Raw genomic sequence first — 21597 nt, forward strand, 5'->3', positions numbered from 1 at the left:
TATCTTAATATTTTGCCTTCTCGAGCTGATCTCCTGGTCGTCTACCCTGCCCTTCAGGCTCCCCTGTGTTGCACTCAGTTTCGCCATTTCCCTCTCCAGGGACATGACCCGGTCGCTCACGTCAGTCGCTGCCTTCTCCAGCTCTTTAATGGTTGCCCCTTGGGCTTCCAGTATCTTCCCTTGGGCATCCACTTTCTCCTCCATTCTGGTCAGAGCCTGCTGCACCCCTGACATGGCCCTGGTCACTGCTGCCTGTGCTGCGGCCTCTGTGTCTGCTTTTAACTCTGCCTTGATTGCCTGCAGCTGCTCCCTCACCACCTCGGCAATGGCTTCCTTCCAATTCACGCCCCCCTCTAACCCCAGGGGAGAGGTTGCCCGCCCGTCCAGCTCTTTTGGATGCGGCGATACATTCTTCCCGCTGCTTCGCGTGTTGACTCGTTCGCCCAAGCTGGTTTGCCCTTTGCCCCGTCTACCTCCGGTGCCCCCTTTCTCTTGGGTCCCTTCTGGCATTTTTTTCTCCCCCTTCCCCTTCATCGTTTCTTCTCTCCTTGTTCTTCTTTTCCCCCTTTTCCGCACCCTATTTTAATTTTATTTATTAATATATATATATATATATATATAAAATATATGTATATATTTTTTTTTTAAATGAAAAATTTATTTCCCCCCTTCTTTCCTTTACCCCTTTATTTCACCCCTTTTCTCTTTACCAGTTTTCTTTTGGGTTTTTATTTTAAAAAAAGAACAGAAATATAAGTCTCTTTTTTCTTTTGTTTTCTCTCCCCACTCGCCCAGGAGAGAGAGAGAGAGAGTCCCTTTGTCCTTGCCACGTGGTGGTCACTGCAGTTGGGTGGGGGGGAGGGGCGAGTGGGCCGGGGCCCGCTGCTGGTTGGGGGGGGGGGGGTGTCCCCGCTGCTGGTTGGGGGGGGGGTGGTGTCCCCGCTGCTGGTTGGGGGGGGGGGGTGGTGTCCCCGCTGCTGGTTGGGGGGGGGGTGGTGTCCCCGCTGCTGGTTGGGGGGGGGGGGTTGGTGTCCCCGCTGCTGGTTGGGGGGGGGTGGTGTCCCTGCTGCTGGTTGGGGGGGGGGTGGTGTCCCCGCTGCTGGTTGGGGGGGGGGTGGTGTCCCCGCTGCTGGTTGGGGGGGGGTGGTGTCCCCGCTGCTGGTTGGGGGGGGGGGTGGTGTCCCCGCTGCTAGTTGGGGGGGGGGTCCCGCTGCTGGTTGGGGGGTGGGTCCCCGCTGCTGGTTTGGGGGGGGGGGAGAAAAGAGGGCCCGCCGCTGCCGCACCGTTCCCGGCCCGCGTGGGGGGGGGGGGGGAGAGGGGTTGGACCTGCCGCTGCTGGGCCTCCCTGTCGCCGTTTCTCCTCGCCTCCGCCTTCCGCCTTCCGCCGCCGCCTTCCGCCGCCGCCCGCTCCTCCTCCGCTGCCGCCCGCTCCTCCTCCGCTTCTCCTCCGCTGCCGCCCGCTCCTCCTCCGTTGCCGCCCGCTCCTCCTCCGTTGCCGCCCGCTCCTCCTCCGCTGCCGCCCGCTCCTCCTCCGTTGCCGCCCGCTCCTCCTCCGCTGCCGCCCGCTCCTCCTCCGTTGCCGCCCGCTCCTCCTCCGTTGTCGCCTGCTCCTCCTCCGTTGTCGCCCGCTCCTCCTCCGCCGTTGCCGTCCGGCCTGTCGGGGGGTTCCTTCCTGGCGCTTGCGGGAGCCCCTCTCCCTGCAACCTCCTCGCTCGCCGCCCGGAAGTCGAGTCTCTATCCCATATCCTAATTTTTTTGCCAAGTTCCATTCGCCCCACGTTGGGCGCCATTATTTCGTTCATTTTTTCTTTTCTTGGCCGGCGTAACTTTTGAGGTTCTGCACCGTAACCTTTCTATGGTTTATGTGGTTCTACCTGGTGGTCCTTGATCTATACTGGCTCCCTGTTAGGGTAATACATTGATTGTACAATGCATATTGTGTCAAGATCCCTTCACAGCTTCATCCATCTATAGCTCCAAAAACCCCTCCAACCCTCCTAATATTCTGCATTTCCAAACTCTCACTTCTTGTACATTCCCAATTTCAACTGTCTTTCCCCCTGGTCCCCGTCTCTTCACCCTAATTGGTGGTCATGCTTAGAGTTGTCAACCTGGGGAAACTCCCTCCTTAAACGTCTCAGACTGTCCACCTCTCTCTCCTCTGACACGCTCCTTAAGATCTACTTCCTTAATTGACTGATGTCTCCTAACACCTTGTGTAGCTTTTTGTGAAAATTTGTCTGACACTTACTGCTGTCAAGCATCTTGGCAGTTTTACTCCATAATAAAGTGCTTTGCATATGCACACAAAGTTGTCATTGTTATTTTTCAATGCAGGACATATTGAAACCAAGGTACTGGACAATATCGTGTTTCGCCGTTCACCCTATGACATTAACCTATCAGCCATCAAAGCCTATTTTATACCTGGAGCTCCATTTAACTTCCTGGTATGTATGCCTGGCTCATTCAAACTACGGAATTCTAAATAACTCTTCCATTTTGTACCTGACCGTCACTACGATTAAGAGGTATCAATCAAGCTGCCCGATCATTGGTATCCCTTCCATAACATTCAATTCCACCACCTCCGATGCTCAGTAGCAGTCGTGTGTACCATCTACAAGATGCAGTGCAGGAACTCACCAAGGTTCCTTTGACAGCAGCTGTGAAACCCATCATCACTACCATCTGCAAGGACAAGGGCAACAGATACATGGGAACACCACAAAATGGAGGTTCCCATCCAAGTCACCATCCTGACTTGGAAATGTCTTGGTCATTACATCACTGTTGCTGGGTCAAAATCCTCTGGAACTCTCTCCCGAACAGCACTGCAGATGGGCCTACACCTTAGGGACTGCAGCAGTCAAAGAGGCAGCTCACTACTGCCTTCTCACATGGGCCTAGCCAGCAATGCTCACATCCCATAAAAAACGAGGATGAGTATAGAGAGAGGCATCTGACAATTAGCATCAATTAATTACTGTTTATATTTGACAACACCATACTCCCGCACTCTCCCCATACCCCTTGACACCTTTGGAGTCTAATATAGGTGGGTTGATTAATAAGTGTATTGTCAGAGGCTCTTTTATTAACCACATGAATCATTTTGCCATTTGTGTACATGTGAAGTCAACTTCATTACTTATGCTGCTTTTATTTCACGTCTTGCTATAGAAGGATGCAGTGAAGATTTACCAGACTGATTCGTAGGATGGCGGGTCTGACGTATGAGGAGAGATTGAGTTGGTTAGGATTGTATTCGCTGGAGTTCAGAAGATTAAGGGGGGGATCTCATAGAAACCTACAAAAGTCTAACAGACTAAATAGGATGGATGCAGGGTGAATGTTCCCAGGGCTCACAGGGCGGGATTCTCCGACCCCACGCAGGGTCGGAGAATTGGCGGGAAGCGGCGTGATTTCCGCTCCCGCAGGTCTCCTAATTCTCTCGCCGGTAAAAAACCGGCGTTGTGCAAATCCCGCCGGCAGCCTGTGAAAACAGCTGGCGCCGGCGGGATTTCATTTTTTTAAAACTCACCTTTAAATCTCCGGCCCGGATGGGCCGAAGTCCCGCCGCTGGGAGGCCTTCTCCCGCCGCCGAGGTGTACACCACCTCAGAAACGGCGGACTCAGCGGCGCGAGCGGGCCCCCGGGGTCCTGGGGGGGACGGGGGGCGATCGGACCCGGGGGGGTGCCCCCACGGAAGCCTGGCCCGCGATCGGGGCCCCCCGCTCACTCCGCGGGGCAGTGCCGTGGGGGCACTCTTTCTCCTTCCGCGCCGCCACGGCCTCCGCCATGGCGGACGCGGAGGAGAACCCCGCATCGCGCATGCGCCGGCAGTGAGGTCAGCGGCCAGCTGCCGCTGACGTCACTGCCGGCGCATGCGCCGACCGCCGAAAGCCTTTCGGCCAGCCCCGCTACCGACTGCGCCGGGTGTTTGCGCCAGTCTACCGGTGCAAACTGCTCCGGCGCGGGGCTGGCCCCCAAAGGTGGGGAGAATTCCCCACCTTTGGAGGAGGCGCGACCCCTGAGTGGTTGGCGCCACTCCCCTACGCCGGCACCCTCCGTCACGCCGGGTAGGGGAGAATCCCGCCCACAGTCTGAGGATACGGAGTAGAACCATTTAGAAGCGAGGTTTTGTTTTTAGCTGTGGAACATTTGATTTAATTTTCTTTTTAAAAACAGTTTTGGAAATCGGAATTTATTTCAAATTTGTTTTCCATAATGATCGAAAATACATAAGATCATTTTTGTGATTAGACCTAAATCCTTGTGAAAACCAATGGCTTTTAACAATTCGAAAACTTTGGTATCCCAAAAATAAAATGCATTACAGTCTTTTAAATTTAATTCTTCCTTCATTGCGTTACATCAAGCATAGAAATCTGAGGGAATGGATTTTAAAATTGGCTTAGCTATTTTGAATGATGTGGAGAGGCCGGCATTGGACTGGGGTGAGCACAGTAAGAAGTCTTACAACACCAGGTTAAAGTCCGACAGGTTTGTTTCAAATCACTAGCTTACGGAGCACTGCTCCTTCCTCGGGTGAATGCAGAGGTATGTTCCAGAAACATATATAGAGACAAGGTCAAAGATGCAAGACAATGCCTTGAATGCGAGCATTTGCAGGTAATTAAGTCTTTACAGATCCAGAGAGAGGGGTAATCCCAGGTTAAAGAGGTGTGAATTGTCTCAAGCCAGGACAATTGGTAGGATTTTGCAAGCTCATGTATGTTTCTGGACACACTTCTTCATTCTCAAATGGGAGAATACTGTGGATCTTTTCAATGAGTCCCCTAATGTTCCAGGTGACAATCCTGGTGGGTGACTTTTGTCACCCATTCCTGCAGGATCAACCATACTTACCTGGTTGAGGTGGTCTTGCACTCTGGGGTTTTCATTTGTTAGGAGGCCATCCAAAATGGCTGCAGTCACCGGACTAACCATGAGGTCGGGTCCCTGTGCTCCAGGGTTTCCCTTTGTCCAGGGGACACCCAACACAGCTGCCAACTGTGCGACCATCACATGGATGCGCCCCTGGACTCTGGGGTATCCTTTTGTTTAGGGACTCTCCAAAGTAGCTGTTTGCGGCGCCATCCTGTTCCCTCAACCTGTACCTTACCTGCTGAAACCAATTTGAGGCCCAAGTGCCATCCTGTTCCCTCAACCTGCACCTTACCTTTTGAAACCAATCTGAGGCCCATTCGATCTCCGTCCCAGCTGCTCCCCTTCTTCTGTCTCGCCCACCGCAGGATCCTCTCACGATCCTTATAACGATGCAGTTTGGCAATTATCGTCTTGGTTGTTTCCCCGCTTTGCGCTATGACCGGAGCGATCTGTGCGCTCTATAGATCTCCGGCGGTTGGGGAAGTTGTGCCTCCTCACTAGGTTGCCCAGCACTTGGGCCACATAGCCCCTCGGATCCATGCCCTCAATCCCCTCTGCCAGGTCCACGATCTGGATATTCTGGTGTTGGGGCATATTCTCCTGGTCCATGACTTTCCCGTTCAAACTCCCCTGGGTTGCTACCAACATTTTAATTTCGGCCTTTAGAGCGACAATCCTGTCACTGTAGTCCGACGGCACCTTCTCCAGATCAAGGATCGTCTGCCTCTGCACCTCCACCTTCTCCCCCAGTCCATCGATCGCCGTCTGCATGGCAACCAATGCCTCCGCGAACTGCCACCTTGACCGCCACCTGGATTTCCACCTTTATTGCCTTCCTCATTGCCATCAGTTCCTTTGTCAGGAACGTCTTCCATCCATCTTCAGGTTTGGAGAGGGGGAGGGGGGGAGGCCACTGCTCGAATCGCCGGTCTCCGTCTATCCGGGGTGGCCATGGACCCCTCGCATCGTGGGTCCGCCGCCTCGTCCACCTGCTGTGTGTGGCCTTTTCCTCTGCTCATGCCGTCTCTGCGGGCTCTCGAGCTGGCATGATGGTTCCTTTTCCTGTCCCTTTTCTTAATAGTGGGTGAGATGCTACTGAATATTCAGTCTAATCAAGGTTCAAACTCCAGTGCCCTATACTGTCGGAGGGGTGTCATCTTTCAGAGGTGACCATTGTTCTTTTTTCAAGGAACACGTTTGCATGCCGACGGCTGAATTTCAGTGTGGCCTACACCAAATATGCAATTATGGGCCAGAAATATCCGGCTATTGAAATCCGCTGTACCCACCGACAGCGCTTTCCTGCCCGTGTGCTTCCCAGCGGCATGGGGTGGATTCAATGGAAAACCCTATTGACAAGCGGTGGGAGTTGAGAATCGCTCTGCCAGGGAATGGCGTGCCACCGAGAAACATGGTGCTGGGGACCAGAGATTCCAGCCCTGGACAAAATAATAAGGTTAAAAACCACAACAATCATTTGGTAACAAAAGTAGGCAAAGAAATTCTGGTAAAGTAGCGGACGGGATAATAATTGAAGAGTCGTGTTGAGATGTTAAACCACTTTATAATCCAGTAATGTTACCACATTGCAACAGCCTTCCAGAGAGTCCTCCTCCAGGTACCAGGCCCGAAGCGAATGTTGGTGACTATTGACTTTCATTGGGTTGGCCCACGATTGGCATGGCTTGCCATTGCCTTCTTCAGCATGACTGACCACAAATCTCAGGCGCTCCCCGTGCCTGCTGGCAGGCATATTGGAAGGATTTACACTGTACCTCGTGCTGTGTATCATTTGATTTTTAAAAAACGATTTTGCCCTTCTTCCATTTAAGCAACCATCTCATGCGATTGTCCAGCCTTCTCTTCATCAGACATGGTCTTACGTTTGGCTGCATGTTTTCTCTGGAAGTGTTGGTTCAAACTGGATCCTTAGAATAGGGCGACACTTCCTTTGCAAACTAAGCGCACAGCTTTTCAAACTACATCCCTAAAGGAGCATTTGGAAGTCCACTCCTGGTTAAACACTTGCCATTCAGTACCTGCTTTTCTCTTCCTCAACAAATTCATGTTTGTATTGTATCCCTCCACTGGGGCGCGGCCAATGCGAATTCATGCAAAACTAATAATAATAATATTAAAAACTAAAAACGATGTAACTAATTTTCATGCCTCTCCTGTGCTAAACCATTGGTTGGTATGATTAACAATATGATCATAGCAACCAGTCATAGACCGGTACCCTGCAAGCAGACACCTGCATTGTCGCTGTACAACATTCACAGATAAATTAAATTTTGATCAAAATGCAACCATCTGTTTCTTCTGGGAATCATGACTGGCCAGACAGAAGTATTATAGCACCAGATCTGGCTCGTAGTTTACCCACCCCTGATCTACAGCTGATAAACAGTCTCGTTGGCTAGGTGGTAAATGCACCTTCTTGTTGCCATCAATTCTGGAGAGGGACGTGAACCTAGAGAGGGTTAGAGGTAGGGGTGCCATCACTGCGCCACAAGCTCCCGCTCTGGAAAATTAGAAGAGTAAGTGTGGAGAATTAAGAAGAGTAAGAATAAGAGATGTGTGCTGCTGACTTGCATTTTTTCTTCTGTTTCTGTTCCGTATTATTTCATTCCTTGTCATCAATTTGTCTTACAGATAAAAGTAACCTATCCCGATGGATCTTTTGCATCCGGTGTACATCTCGACGTATCGTTATTTGATACAGGGCTACCGCAACTTAATGGTACAGGACTGACTGACGTAATTGGCGAGCTAGGTTTTGTCGTCAATGTTCCCTGGAGTGCTCAGAACATGAGGATTAATGTAAGAGTCCGTTTTCAGCTTTCAAATATCTTTTTTACTGATCTTGATCATTTCATGCGTAACCAACAATTCCTTTCCCACTTAATGGTGACAGTTAGCCTAACTATTTTGCCCCTCCGCCCACCATAAGTCACAAACCCCATTTAGGTTCTCTCCCGCTATTCTCCTCACATAACATGATCTGCGCTGGGCACAACGCGGTTAGAGAATCCTAAGGTCATGAGATATAGGAGTAGAATTAGGCCATTCAGCCCATTGAGTCTGATCCGCCATTCTATCATGGCTGATATGTTTCTGATCCCCATTCTCCTGCCTTCTCCCTGTAACCAATGATCCCCTTATTGATCAAGAACCTATCTATCTCTGTGTTAAAGACATTCATTGATTTGGCCTCCACAGCCTTCTGTGGCAATGCGTTCCACGGCTTCACCACCCTCTGGCTGAAGAAAGCCCTCCTCATCTCAGTCGTAAAGGATCGTTCCTTCAGTCTGAGGCTGTGCCCTCGAGTTCCAATCTCTCCTACTCATGGAAACATCTTCAGCACGTCCATTCTATATCGGCCTCTCAGTATTCTGTTAAGATCCCCACTCCATCGAGTACAGACCCAGTGTCCTGAACTGCTCCTCATATAGGAAGACCTTCATTTTGGGGATCATTCTTGTGACACCTCCAGGGCCAGCACATCCTTAGATTCCAAATGGGTTCACACCAGAGCCTTAACAGTACATCCCTGCTCTGGTATTCTAGCCCTCTCGAAATGAATGCTAATGTTGCATTTGCCTTCCTTTAAAAAAAATGTATTTTATTGCAAACATTTTTTTTTTGTTTATAAATTAGAGTACCAATTATTTTTTTCCAATTAACGGGCAATTTAGCATGGCCAATCCACCTACCCTGCACATCTTTGGGTTGTGGGGGTGAACCCCATGCAGACACGGGGAGAATGTGCAAACTCCACACGCTTTATTACAAACAGGTTACAGAGAATTAACACCTTGGGAAACAAACTTCCCAACAATCGACTATACGGTCTGTACAGCTTTTTTCCATTTTTCACCACCCCCTCCCTCTCAAACATGGTCACAAACATCCACCTTTCCTCAAACCCTCCTGAAGAGCCCCTTAACTCATACTTTATCTTCTCTAATCACAGGAAGTCGTACAGGTCACCCAATCCAGCTGCTACTCCCGGTGACGATGCCGACCGCCACTCCAGCAAAATTTGCCGCCGTGCAATCAGAGAGGCGAAGGCCATGACATCGGCCTTCCTCCTCTCCATGAGCTCCAGCTTCTCTGAAACCCCAAATATCACCACCAAAAGGTCCGGGTCCACCTCCCCCTCCACTATCCTGGCTAAGACCACGAACACTCACGCCCAGAATCTTCCCAATTTTTCACAACCCCAAACATGTACGCGTGATTTTCTGGCCCCCACTCACACCTCTCACATTCATCTGCCATCCCCTGAAAGAACCCACTCATTCTCCCCTGAGTCATATGCATTCTGTGCACCACCTTAAACTGTATCAGGCTCATCCTTGCACAACAGGAGGTTCCGTTTACCCTACGCAGTGCCTCACTCCATACTCCCCAACTGATCTCCCCTCCCAACTCACTTTCCATTGCTCCTTAATCTTCTGCATTTGCCTTCCTAACTATCAACTGAACCAGCACGTGAACTGTAAGAGAATCCTGAACCGGGACTCCCAAGTCTCTTTGTGTGACGTCTTTCCCCATTTAGAAAATAGTCTATGTTTTTATTCTTCCTATAAAAGTGCATAACCTGATGGTCAGAATCGTCGCCATTCACTTTGTTTCTGTCTCCACAGATGCTGCCAGACCTGTTGAGGGTTTTCCAACATTTTCTGTTTTTATCAGGATGGGACTCTCCACACGACGCATCGCGCGTTTCACGGTGGTGGAGGGAGTCCGCCATTGGCCGGCGGCAGGATCTTCTGGTCTCAGTCTTGTCAATGGGGTTTCCTGTTGAATTAATCTCTGCCACCGTGAAACGCACGGCAAAAGTGCGCCGTCGGTGGGAGTGGAAATTCCGCCAGCGTGAATGATTGGAAAGTTCTGGCCTCAGTGTCTGACTTATATTCATGGCCTCAAGCTTTGAGTGTCACACAAGTGAAAAATATTCTTTATTAGGGCACCACTCAGACTTTTCCCGTTTGGAAATTGGGTGTGCTGCATAATGGGCCATGGATTCCTTTACACCGCTTCCAAGTCAAATTCATATCCCTATGACCTTATCAGTTGCTACATGTAACACTGATATGCAGGGCCGGCTCAAGGCACCTGCAACTCGGGCAGTTGCCCGGGGCGCCATGTGCTAGGGGGCGCCAGAGGCTCGGATCCCGCGCATGCGCAGTTGGGCCGGCGCCAACCAGCGCATGCGCGGTGGCCGCCCTCCCCCATGGCGGCCCCCCCGGTCCGCCCCCACCCCCCCGCTCGGTCCTCTCCCCCGCCCACCCCCCTCAGTCCCCCCCGCCCCCCCCTCGGGTCCGCCCCTCCGTCCCCCCCTCGGGTCCGCCCCCCCCCTCAGGTCCGCCCCCCCCCCCTCGGGTCCGCCCCCCCCTCGGGTCCTCCCCCCCTCGGGTCCGCCCCCCTCGGCCCCGCCCCCCGGCCCCGCCCCGCCCCCTCGGCCCCGCCCCACCCCCCTCGGCCCCGCCCCCCAAGGGCGCCGAAGTTCATCTTGCCCGGGGCGCCAGCAACCCTAGGGCCGGCGCTGCTGATATGTTATCCGGGAGTTGAGCTTACTAGCATGTTGGCCATTATATTATTAAATGACAGAGCAGGCATGAAGGACCAAATGACCTACCCCTGCTCCTTGTTCATCTGTCTGGATGTCAAGTGGCTGCCTGTTACCTCTACATTGTTCCAACCCTTGACACATCTATTAATGCCTGTCAGTCTATCTGCTGCCATCGATTACTGTCTGTCTACTCATCCAGATACAGAGCCACCTTCTGACCCTATCTTGCCTCTCCAGGTGATTGCTGGGAAAAGTTCCACTGGGTTTGAAAAGATGCATAAACTGGTGAAGAAAACCCATTCTGACAGCAATAGGTACCTGCATATCACGGTGCCGCATGTTCTGCTGTATCCTCGAGACAGCATCACTGTACATCTGACAGCGATCAGCCAGCAGGACATCAGTAACGTCCATTACTACTATTACATGGTTAGTTTGCAAAACTTGCATCAAAGGTTTGAAGGAGTAAGGGAGTCATCAATCCGCAAAAATTGTGGATGGTTAGAGCACAAACGCAACAAATCTAATTAATGTTGTGCCTTTACCACAGGAAAAGAAAATCCCAGGGCAACTCACAGGAATGATTAGCAAAACATGTTCCACCGCCCAGCGAAATAAAAGGATTTGAACAAAAAAATTATTCACAGGATGTGGGCGTCGCTGGCTCAGCGCAGCATTTATTGCCCGTCCCTAATCGCCCTTGAGAAGTGGTGGTGAGCCGCCATCGTGAACCGCTGCAGTCCGTGTAGTGTAGGTGCTCCCACAGTGCTGTTAGGGAGGGAGTGCCAGGATTTGAATGCACAAGAGTAACAATAAATAGGGGAAAATTTTAACAATTGGAATTAGGTCGCTATTCAGTAAATGGTACCCGCAACTCAACAATAGAATAAGCTCACGGGGAGGCTGTCAAGGAGCAGGAGGCATACATTCAGCTGTTTGATCCTGTTTCTTCATTTAATTAGGTTGCTCACGATTTGCCCCTCAACTAAATCTCCCACATTAGTTCCTTTGCCCTTGATACTCTTAACGAACAAGAGCCTACTGAATTTTTCAATTGATCCCCTGCTGCAGTCGCTCATCAAGGGAGAGAATTCAAGATTAACATTAATCTCTGTGTGAAGAAGTGCTTCCTCACATCATTGCTGAATCATTGCTGAATTGCCTAGCTCCAATGTAATGGCTATGTTACGGCACACACACTTTGGGTCGAATGGCCTTTTGCAGAGCTGTTAAACTTTATGACTCTATGACGTACCCTCTTTTTGGGCTACCGAGCACGTGAAATAGCTTCTCTCTGTCTACCTTCTGAACCTCATAATCGTCTTTAATACCTCAGTCCCTTAAACTGCTATATTGAAAGGAATGCGTGCCTGGTATATATAACCGCAGCTCCATCATTTCAGCACCATATTTTGTTAGCACCAGTATCACTCTGGTGAATCAGCACTTCACACGCTCCGAGAAAATATATGTCATTCCATGGAATTTCTACAGTGCAGAAGGAGGCCATTCAGCCCATTGAGTGTGCACCGACCCTCTGAAAGAGCAACCGACCTATGGGGAGAATGTACAAACTCCACACAGTCACCCAAGGTCAGAAGTGAATGGGTCCCTGGCACAGTGAGGCAGCAGTATTAGCCACTGTGCCACCGTGCCACCCCGAGCTGGCCAGGATTGAATATAGTGCTCAAGATGTGGGCCAGAAATTTCCCTATAAATGGGGTGGTGCAGTAGTTGGCACTGCTCCCTCATGACGCCAAGGACACAAGTTCGATGCCGGCCCCGAGGCACTGTCTGTGTGGAGTTTGCACTTTCGCCCTGTGTCTGCTTGCAAAGATGTGCAGGGTAGGTAGATTAGCTACACTAAATTGTCCCTTAACTGGAAAAAAAAAGGAAATTTCCCAAAAGGTACAGGTGCGCATCGGGAGCGGGTAGAAGTGCACGAGAAGACACTGAGCGTGCATTCTGATGTCCTCACACAAGAATTGGAAGACCACCCGATGGCAGTCAAACTCAATTGAAATTAAGTAAACACTAATCAACGGGGGCATTAAGTTGCATATCTGCTTTATGATTGGCAGATGGGCAGAATGGCCAGGCGGCCTTTATTTTTTTGCTGAAATCTCGATCCATGGATAGGAAGGGTAAAGATTGGGGCTGAAACCAAATGTGCAAATGAGTCTGGTGACCGAGATCTATTTCTGATTATTCTGCCAGAAACACTCACACCGGAGATTTAACATTGGTATTTATTTCTCGCCGGCTAGCAACTCCGTGAGGGGACATGTCATGCAATTGCTGTTTGCAACCCCTTCGCGGGAGCACATTGGAAGTGCCAGACTGCACATTTGCATTTCCTTGGCACCTGTCCTCTTTCCACCACCCTGGCAGAGCTCAGCCTTCGCAGAGCGCATTTCGTGCAATAATTGGCCAATAATTGGCTAGCCAGCGTGAAATTTGTGCTCTCTGGCCGACCCCAAGCCTGGAACATGTTTCATGCCAATTTACAGGCCCCGCCGAGTGCACGTGACCAAGGGAAAAAAATATGAGGCATGGTTTGCCAGGTGGGATGACTTCTATCTCTTTGTAACCTTAATTGTCTGAATGTTCATTTGCTTTTGCCAAGGGCTGTATTCTGAATGTGTGCTCGTCCTGACTTCAGCTATACATTATTCTCAGGTGGTGGGAAGAGGAAAAGTACTGGATTTTGGGAGTGTCGAGAGGGTGCCAGGGGCCACGTTTGAACTTCCCATCACTCGGGAGATGGTTCCTCATTTCCGCATTTTGGCTTATTACATCTCCAATTATAATCACAAAAAGGAAATCATCATGGACTCCGTACTGGTTGAAGTGGAGAGTCTATGCCATACTCAGGTGTGCCTCACAGTTTATTTTATTTTTGTGATGTATGTACCACGTGAATTTTTGCAATCGAAATTGATACAATTTATGCCACTAGTGTTCCAATTTTTACAATTCACTCAGGGGATGTGGGCAGTGCTGGCTGGGCAACATTTATTCCCCATCCCGATATGCCCTAGTACAGAGTGGCTCAGGAAATTCCAAATGGAATTGATGAGTCAACTACATTGCTGTGAGTCTGGAGTCACCAGAATTTATAGGTGGCAGATCTCCTTCTCTAATCGTAGTCAAACATTTAGTTCCAGATGTTTATTGAATTCAAATCGCGCCATCTGCCATGGCAGGATTCGAACCTGGGGCTCCTGGGTAACTGGACTGCTAGTCCAGTGACAATACCACAACACCATCTCCTTCCCAATTAAACTTCATACAATCTCAAGGAGCAGCTCTTCATCTTTCAACTGGACACTTTGCAACCTTCTCTACACAAGATTGAGATCAACGATTTTAGACCATAACATCTGTCCCCAATTTTGTTTGTGTTTCTTTTCTGTTTATCTCTCCTTGTTGCTCCCTCATTTCCTTTACTTCCCATTCAGACAGCAATTGTTCAGGATCCTGCCATTCAAGCACATTGTTTCTTTCTTCACTTGTCCCATTACCGCGCCTGGCCTTGCATCAGAACCCTTTTCTCATTTAATCACTCCATCCCTCCACCCTTATGCAGGCCTTCTCACTCGTTCTTCTTCCCACCATGCTATCTTTTACTTGCTGAAAGCCAATGGGCCTGAATTTCACACTCCCTGGCATGGGTCGGGAGTGAGCATGAAAAAAGAAGGAACAGGCTACCCACTGGGTTCCTGTGGGTTTCTGCTCTTCCCGACCTCTTGGAGATTTTATGTGGGGTGGGGAGGGTGTCTCCAATTATGGACAGAATCGTAGAATCACAGCAGTGCAGAACGAGGCCATTCAGCTCATCAAGCCTGCACCGACCCTCTGAAAGAGCACCCTACCGAGGCCCACTCTCCTGCCTTATCCCCATAATCCCACCTAACCTGTACATGGTTGGACTGAAACGATTAAGAAAGTTGGCTCAAGCGGCTGAACAGCTGATATATGTTAATTTAAGTGTGAAAGCCCGATTAAAATACATGGATCATGGTAAATAATGATCAACTTTTATGATATTCTTTGCTTTTTGTTGATGATTCTGGTCAATATCTATTCACAATAAATATTGTGAGTGGGTCTTAGAATTGTGAGGGCATTTTGCTTTTTTTTTAGCCTTTAAGCATAGAAAATTGATGGGTAATATGATCAAAGTGTTTAAAATGGTAACAGGTTTCACTCATGTAGAGTTGAAGACCCTCCCACCTGTTTATGTCCTATTGAAGACCACCGTTCAATGTAAAAGTGAAGTCAAGTGGCCATAGTCCCAGATGACAGGGAGAGCTGACTGATGGGTGATTGAATCTGAGGGCCACCGCACTTCTGGCAAAGTTGAGAAGGCAGAGCCTTCCTGGGTAACTTCAGCCGGTACGGGAATTGAACCCACGCTATTGGCTTCACTCTATATCCCAAGCCAGCTGTCCGGCCAACTGAGCTAAACTGGCCCCCATGTTTACAGCCTTTCTAACACCTGTAAATGATGCCCCAAATTCACAAGTCCTGTTCTTGGGTATATATCAAAAAGTACTGTGACCCGAATACAGTTCAATGGGGAACACTCTGCACTCCGAATTACAACCCATTCCCCAGTACACTGCCCTCTGCCTCTCAGACAATTTTGCACCCAAGGGATCCCTTGCTATTTGTAAGTATAGACGACTATCGCTGCCTCTCCAGACTCACAATCTGACTGTAATTTACAGTTTCAGGCAGATTCAGCATTGCGCCCATACCATGGAAGTTATGAATTATTATTAACAGTTCTGTCAGAGAGCCCTGCAAATATATTTGTGCAGGCGATGGATACCAGGCTTGAAGAGCTGAACACACAGGACGCTATCAACATGAAGCAGGTAACATCTCATTGGATTGCAATAGTTCATAATTAGTGGACAGTGAATTCTTGGTCGATTTGTGATGTCAAATGCATAGAAGTGCTGGCATCGTGGGATAGTCACCTTGGGGGAAGAATGTCCTTATTATAAAGGGATTGGAGTATAAGAATGAAAAAGTCTTGCTACAGTTGTATAGAGACTTGATCATTGGGGACTTGTTCATGTAACTCCTGAACCACTTTGGTTTCCTTCCTTGTGGAAAGATTTGCTTGCCCTAAAGATCATGCTAGAAATGTATATGCATCTGATTCCTGTGAAGTGCCCAGGCCGAGAGGATTAGGCCCATATGTTATTATTCCTCAGAATTTCGAAGAATCAGAGGTGATTTGAATGTTGGTTTCTCTTCTCGCACCTAGTGGTGCACCAAGGCAGAGTTTCATCTATTTCCATAGCTAGTTATTCCTGGAACCGTTCGCTCGTCTCTCGCAGTGTTTTCAGCCACTCCACATTAAGCGTGGCTGATATCACTCTTTCCCACTCTTGGCATGTGTTGGAAGGATTTTGCAGGCTAATACTTAAGCTGCTGGCTTTATTGTGAATGTGCATTCCTTGGCCATCAATTCCTGGTGTAGGCCTCGGACCAAGAACTTCGGGTTCAGAGGCGTGGTGCTACCCACTGATCTAATTGAGCCAGGTAAAATTCTTAAGGGGCATGACAAGGTAGGCATTGCAAAATGAAATTGTTTCCTCTGGTTGGGGGGGAATCTCGAACACAGGGTTGTAGTTTCTGTAAATTAGGACTGAGATGAGGAGAAAAATCTTAACTCAAAGGGTTATGAATCTTGGAATTCTCTAACCCAGAGAGCTGTCCTTGAAAATTTTCAAGATAACGGGTTGATCAGTTTTTTGGATGCTGAGGAAATGAAAGGATAAGTGTATGATGAGGAGAAGGTGGAATTGAAGTAAATTATCAGCCACCATGATCTTATTGAGTGGTGGAGCAGTTTCACTCACAGTTCCTTTTCAGAGTCATTGTACAGCACAGAAAGAGGCCCTTTGGCCCATTTTGTCTGTGCTAGCCATCAAGCACCTATCCATTATAATCCCATTTTCCAGCACTTATAGGGTCAGAGAGCTTTACAGCACTCTGAAAGATGCCCTGGTGCTCAGTCCTGGAATGGCAGACAGCAACAATTTGGGGTACAGTATATATTATAGAGACACCAGGTTTGTAGTTGCATAACTGGATGGCAATGGAATTTATCAAAGCCTTTATTCTGGTGGAGGACCTGTCTTTGGTTTGTTTGCAAGGTCTTCAAAAAGACAAATTAATTGAATTGGCAAGTGAATTAAAAGTAAAGATGCCAGTGAAAGATAGGAAGGCAGAAAAATTATTTATTAGTTGAGTCATTGGAACAGTTAGAAAAACAGGTGAACAAATAGTCCAGGTTGTGAATTACCAAAAGCACTTTCTGGTGAGGAAACCGATCTGGAGAGAATTAGGTTGCAGTTGGAGCATGAGAGGGAATTAACAGAATTGGAGATGTAGGAAAAAGATAAACAAAGAGCACTCGAAACAAGGAAAATTGATGCGGAAATGGAAACATTGGCAAAGGAAGAAAGGGAAAAGGAGAGTGCGAGAGAATGTCAATTGAAAGCTTGGAGGTATATCTAGAAGTTGAGAAACGTCAAGAGGGAGAAGTAAACTTTCCCAGTCCAAATCCATGTGGGGATATGTTTAAATATGAACAGGCAACTGCAATAATTTGCTTTCATAATAAGAGGTTACTTGTGTTAAAGTTACAAACCTGGTGACCACAATTCACTGGGTTCAGGTATTTTAAAATAACATCTAACGTGTTGCGACTCCGGGTCAGTTGGGGCTTGAATTGACTGCACGCTAGCACAGGGGGTCAGGCAGGCCGGAAAGTGGCCTTTGGCCTCTTTTATTACGTTCTAGGACGTCAGAGCATGATAATTTTAACATCAGCTGACACCAGAGAAACAGGAGATATAAAATGAACTGCCCGTTGTAAACCCTTCTTGACCGTCCTAAAGATCGCAGGGGACGTATATTGGGCAGCTCATCCAATCACTATTTATTTATTTAGGGGCCAACCAATCAAACTGTTAACCTAACTGAGGGACAAACCAAAGAGCAGACATTTAACTTGACACCGTATTCATTTTACACTCGCCGACCTTGAAGTTCCAATTGTCCCCCTCGTGTTTCACGATTCTCCATTAATTGCTCTGGTTCTTTGATATCAAATGGAAATGTCCATCTCCAACAAAAGGGAATCTAACCAGCTCCCCATTGCCATTTATTGGCACCAACATTGCTGAATCATCCCACTATTAATATCTTGGGATTATCATTGACCAGAAACTGAACTGCATCAACTATATAAATATTGTGGCAAAATTTAAGTCTGAGGCTGGAAATTCTGCAGCAAGGACTCATCTCCTGATACCCCCAAGTCTGTCCAGCGTCGACAAGGTACAAGCTGGAGGAGGATGGAATACGTTTCAATTGCCAGGATAAGTGCAACCCCGGTGGCTATGAAGCTGCTCAAAGCTAGCCAGGATAAAGCAACCTGCATAATTGGCAGCCCTTCTACCACCTTAGCCATTCACTCCCTCCTTCACATGTACCATAGACAAGATTCAGTGCAGCAAACCTCTTTCGACAGTGCCTTCCAAACCTGTGTTGTCTCCCACCCAGCAGGTAGAATCTTGGGAAGAACACTATCTCCAGACTCCCCTCCAAGCCGTACACTATCTCGACTTGGAACTATCATCGCCGTTGCTCCACTGCCACTGGGTAAAAACCTTGGAACTCCCTCCGTAGCAGCCCAGTGGGTGTACCTACAGCACATGGACTGAAGCAGTTCAAGAAGGCGGCTCACCAGCACCATTAGGGTTGGGCAATAAAATGCTGTCTGCACTAATGATGCTCATATTCTAGGGAAAAAAACCCCCACAAATCAGCAGTGAGCTTTATATTTATGAGAACATCCATACACAGTCATTGTTACTTTAGATAATAATCTGAACTGAACAGATTTGGTGTGAAGCCCACAGAATCTGGTAACAGCTAGTTTGACACATCCCTTAATGGTTAGTACTATTTGCCGTTTTATTAAACCTGGCATTTCACCAGATCCCCTCAGCTTTCTGATGGACAGGCTAGGTTAAAATTGGTCCAAGTTTCTGAAGCTGCAAAATATCCTCACCATACTGTACAGAAAAGAATATTATATATGCAGGGTCCAATGCGTTGCATGGTAGTCCACGAGCGCCAACTATAGATTTATTCTGCACTTCCTCCCACCGAACAGGTTTTTGAAGATTTGAAATCTTACGGTTTTGCACTGAAGTTCATCTCCAATTCAAAGACACAACTTGCAGAAAGTACAGGTATTGCATGTAAGCCACTCTAACACCAAAACTCCCAGGTGATATATTGCTAATAATGTGAAAGGTTTCAGGGATAAGGCAGGGGAGTGGGATTTGCGGGATGTGGTGGTGGTGGTGGTGTAGGGGTTTTGTTAATGGACTATGTAATAATCTAGAGACCCACGGTAATGATCCTGGGGCTCGGGTTCAAATCCTGCTACAGCAGAGACCCAGTGTACTTTGACACCACAGAAAGAGGCCCTTCGGCCCATCATGCCCGTGCCGGCCATCAAGCACTTGTCCACTCAAATCCCATTTTCCAGCGCTTGGCCTGCAGCGTTGTATGCTGTGGAATTTCAAGCGCTCATTTAATACTTCTTAAATGTTGTGAGAGTTCCTGCCTCTACCACCCTTTCAGGTGGTAAGTTATAGATCCCCACCAGCCTCTGGGTGAGAAAGTTTCTTCTTGCATCCCCTCTAAACGTCCTGCTCATGACCTTAAATCAATGCTCCTTAGTCACTGGCCTCTCTGCTAAGGTGAATGTTTCCTTCGTCTTGGCCCTTTTTATGCCACTTAAAATCCTTACTGTAGTCCAATTAGACTAAATCAATTGCACCATCCTCATCTAACTACCTAGTCACCTCCTCGGACAATTCAATCATGTATTCAATCAAATTGAATCAAAATTCAAATTTGTAAGAAATGGGGCGGGATTCCCCCCCAACCAGCGGGCCGGGGATCCCAGCGGGACGGAGTGGCATGAACCACTCTGGCATCGGGCCGCCCCTTCAGGGGCGAGGCCCGCCCCGGAATGGTTGGCGCCCCGCCGGCCGGCAGGACAGGGGCTTGGCGCCATGTCAACCGGTGTCGAAGGGCCTCCGCCGGCTGGCGCGTGTCGGCGCATGCGCTGGAGCGCCAGCCTGTGCTGGCATCATCCCGCGCAAGCGTAGAGGGATTGACTTCCGCATTGGCTGTCGCAGAGGACCATAGCAGCCGATGCAGAAGGAATAGTGCCCCCAGAGCACAGGCCCCCAAGAACCCCGGAGACCGCCCACGCCGCCAGGTCCCGCCGGTAAGAAACCAACTCTAATTTACGCCAGCGGGACTGGCATAAAACGGGCGGGACTTCGGCTCATCACAGGCCGGAGAATCTGGACAGCTCCGTGGCCCATTTTCCAAGGCGGGCGGCGCGGCTCACGCCTGGCCGGTTTTTCGGGGGGGGGGGTGCGGAAGAATTGGGAGGATGGTGGGGCTGGGATTCACGCCGACCTCCGGCGATTCTCCATCCCGGCGGGGGTGTCGGAGAAGTCCGCCCTTGATCTTCCTTTGACAAAGCCATGCTGACTATCCTTGTTTAATCCTTGACTCCCCAAGTGAAGATTAATTATTTCCCTCAGAATTATTTCCCATAGTTTCCCTACTACTGAAGGTAGACTCGCTGTGCTGTAACTTACTGGGTTATCCCTACCACTCTTCTTGAATAATGGTACCATGTTAGCTGTCCTCCAGTACCTTTCCTGGGGCCAGAGAAGATTGGAAAATATTGTCAGAGCCTCTGCAATCTCCTCCCTTGCCTTCCACAGCAGCCTGGCATATAGATGGTGTGATATGAAATTAATAAATATCTGGAATTAAAAATCTCATGGTGACCTTAAAACCATTGTAGTAAAAACCTATCTGGTTCAGTAATGTCCTCTGAAGTAGATGATTCGCTGTCCTTACCTGGTCTGGACTAGGTGTGTGACTCCAGATCCGCTGCTAACTGCCCTCTGAAATGGTCTTGCAAAGCACTCAATTCTAGGACAACTAAGGATGGGCAACAAATGCTACCACTTGTAAGCGACACCCACATCTCGTGAAAGAATAAAGAAGAAAGAAGTAGAATGCAGTTTCAGCAAGACAGTGTGGGCTTGATGGGACGAATGGCCTGCGCTGTAATGGTTCTGTAATGAATCCCAAAACGCTATCTGGTAATACTTTGTGACAGCCACTCTTCTTAAAACAACAGTTCAAGCAGCAACAAAAAAAATCTTGGAGGGCAGAAAACTGATTGGATAAAACAAAGAGGCTGGGAACTCTGAGGAGGCAACATCAGTGGAGAGCAAACCAAGTTAGTATATTAGGTCTGTTGAAAGGATTGGAAGAAGCTAGTGATGCATCTTCTAATTACGCCGCCAGGAAACTCATGGGCGGGATGTGCAATCAGTAGCAAATCCCATTGCCAGCGAACGGTGCGCCGCCACGAAGCACGCACTTGGGAGGCTAGAGAATCTCACCCCTGGACTCAGTGTCTCTGGCTTTGTCATTGTCTGTGCATATTACAGCAAAGAACGCAGAGTGCGGCCTGACAACTGAAATAACCTAGGGCTGGATTCTTCTGACCCCCTCCCAGCCATGTGTTTCTTGATATTGCACCGTTCTCTGGCGGCAGGAGTCTTTCTTCCCGCTGCTTGTCAATGGTATTTCCCATTGTAACTACCCCGCGCTGCATGGAAATCTGCCAGAGGGGTGTGCTGCTGGTGGGAAAAGTGAAGCGCAACAATGAAAGAATTCCGGCCCTATTATTCCACAGACTATTTTTCCCCAAATATGCGATATTCATAGCACTTGTAACGGCACATTCCATATCACTCAAATTTCACAACTATGCAAAGTGCAGAACAGATCAGTTTCTTTAATACAGCATTTGGCACTCTGAGATGCCTTACTCTACAAACCAGTGCAGGTTATATTAAAACTGTCTACATTTCAGCTGGAATTCTCTGGATGTACACTGGCGGCAGCATTCTCGGGTCTAGTCAGCAATGCACCCCCACCCATGGGGCTCCTAGAGGTGTGGGGTGGCTTCAATGGGAAAT

The 21597-nt window shown here is 48.8% G+C and overlaps 1 protein-coding gene across 6 annotated transcripts in view; it reads left to right on the plus strand.

Annotated features, from left to right (window-relative positions):
* Window positions 1-21597, plus strand: part of LOC119976368 (complement C3-like) — an 80955-nt gene that overhangs the window by 31515 nt on the left and 27843 nt on the right. For 2 of the 6 annotated variants that reach the window (XR_005462914.1, XM_038816856.1), the window contains exons 10-15: window positions 2338-2450; window positions 7549-7716; window positions 10712-10903; window positions 13154-13348; window positions 15208-15357; window positions 18681-18768. Coding sequence is in view for 2 of the 6 variants with exons in the window: in XM_038816856.1 (XP_038672784.1) it covers window positions 2338-2450; window positions 7549-7716; window positions 10712-10903; window positions 13154-13348; window positions 15208-15357; window positions 18681-18768 (906 nt within the window). In the remaining 4 variants the exon portion in view is untranslated. Of the gene's footprint in view, window positions 1-2337; window positions 2451-7548; window positions 7717-10711; window positions 10904-13153; window positions 13349-15207; window positions 15359-18680; window positions 18769-21597 lie in introns of all 6 variants that reach the window. The other 4 variants (XR_005462915.1, XM_038816857.1, XR_005462917.1 and 1 more) reach the window with 3 other exon arrangements.

This window comes from Scyliorhinus canicula, chromosome 13 (assembly GCF_902713615.1).
Source record: "Scyliorhinus canicula chromosome 13, sScyCan1.1, whole genome shotgun sequence".
NCBI classification, from domain to species: domain Eukaryota; kingdom Metazoa; phylum Chordata; class Chondrichthyes; order Carcharhiniformes; family Scyliorhinidae; genus Scyliorhinus; species Scyliorhinus canicula.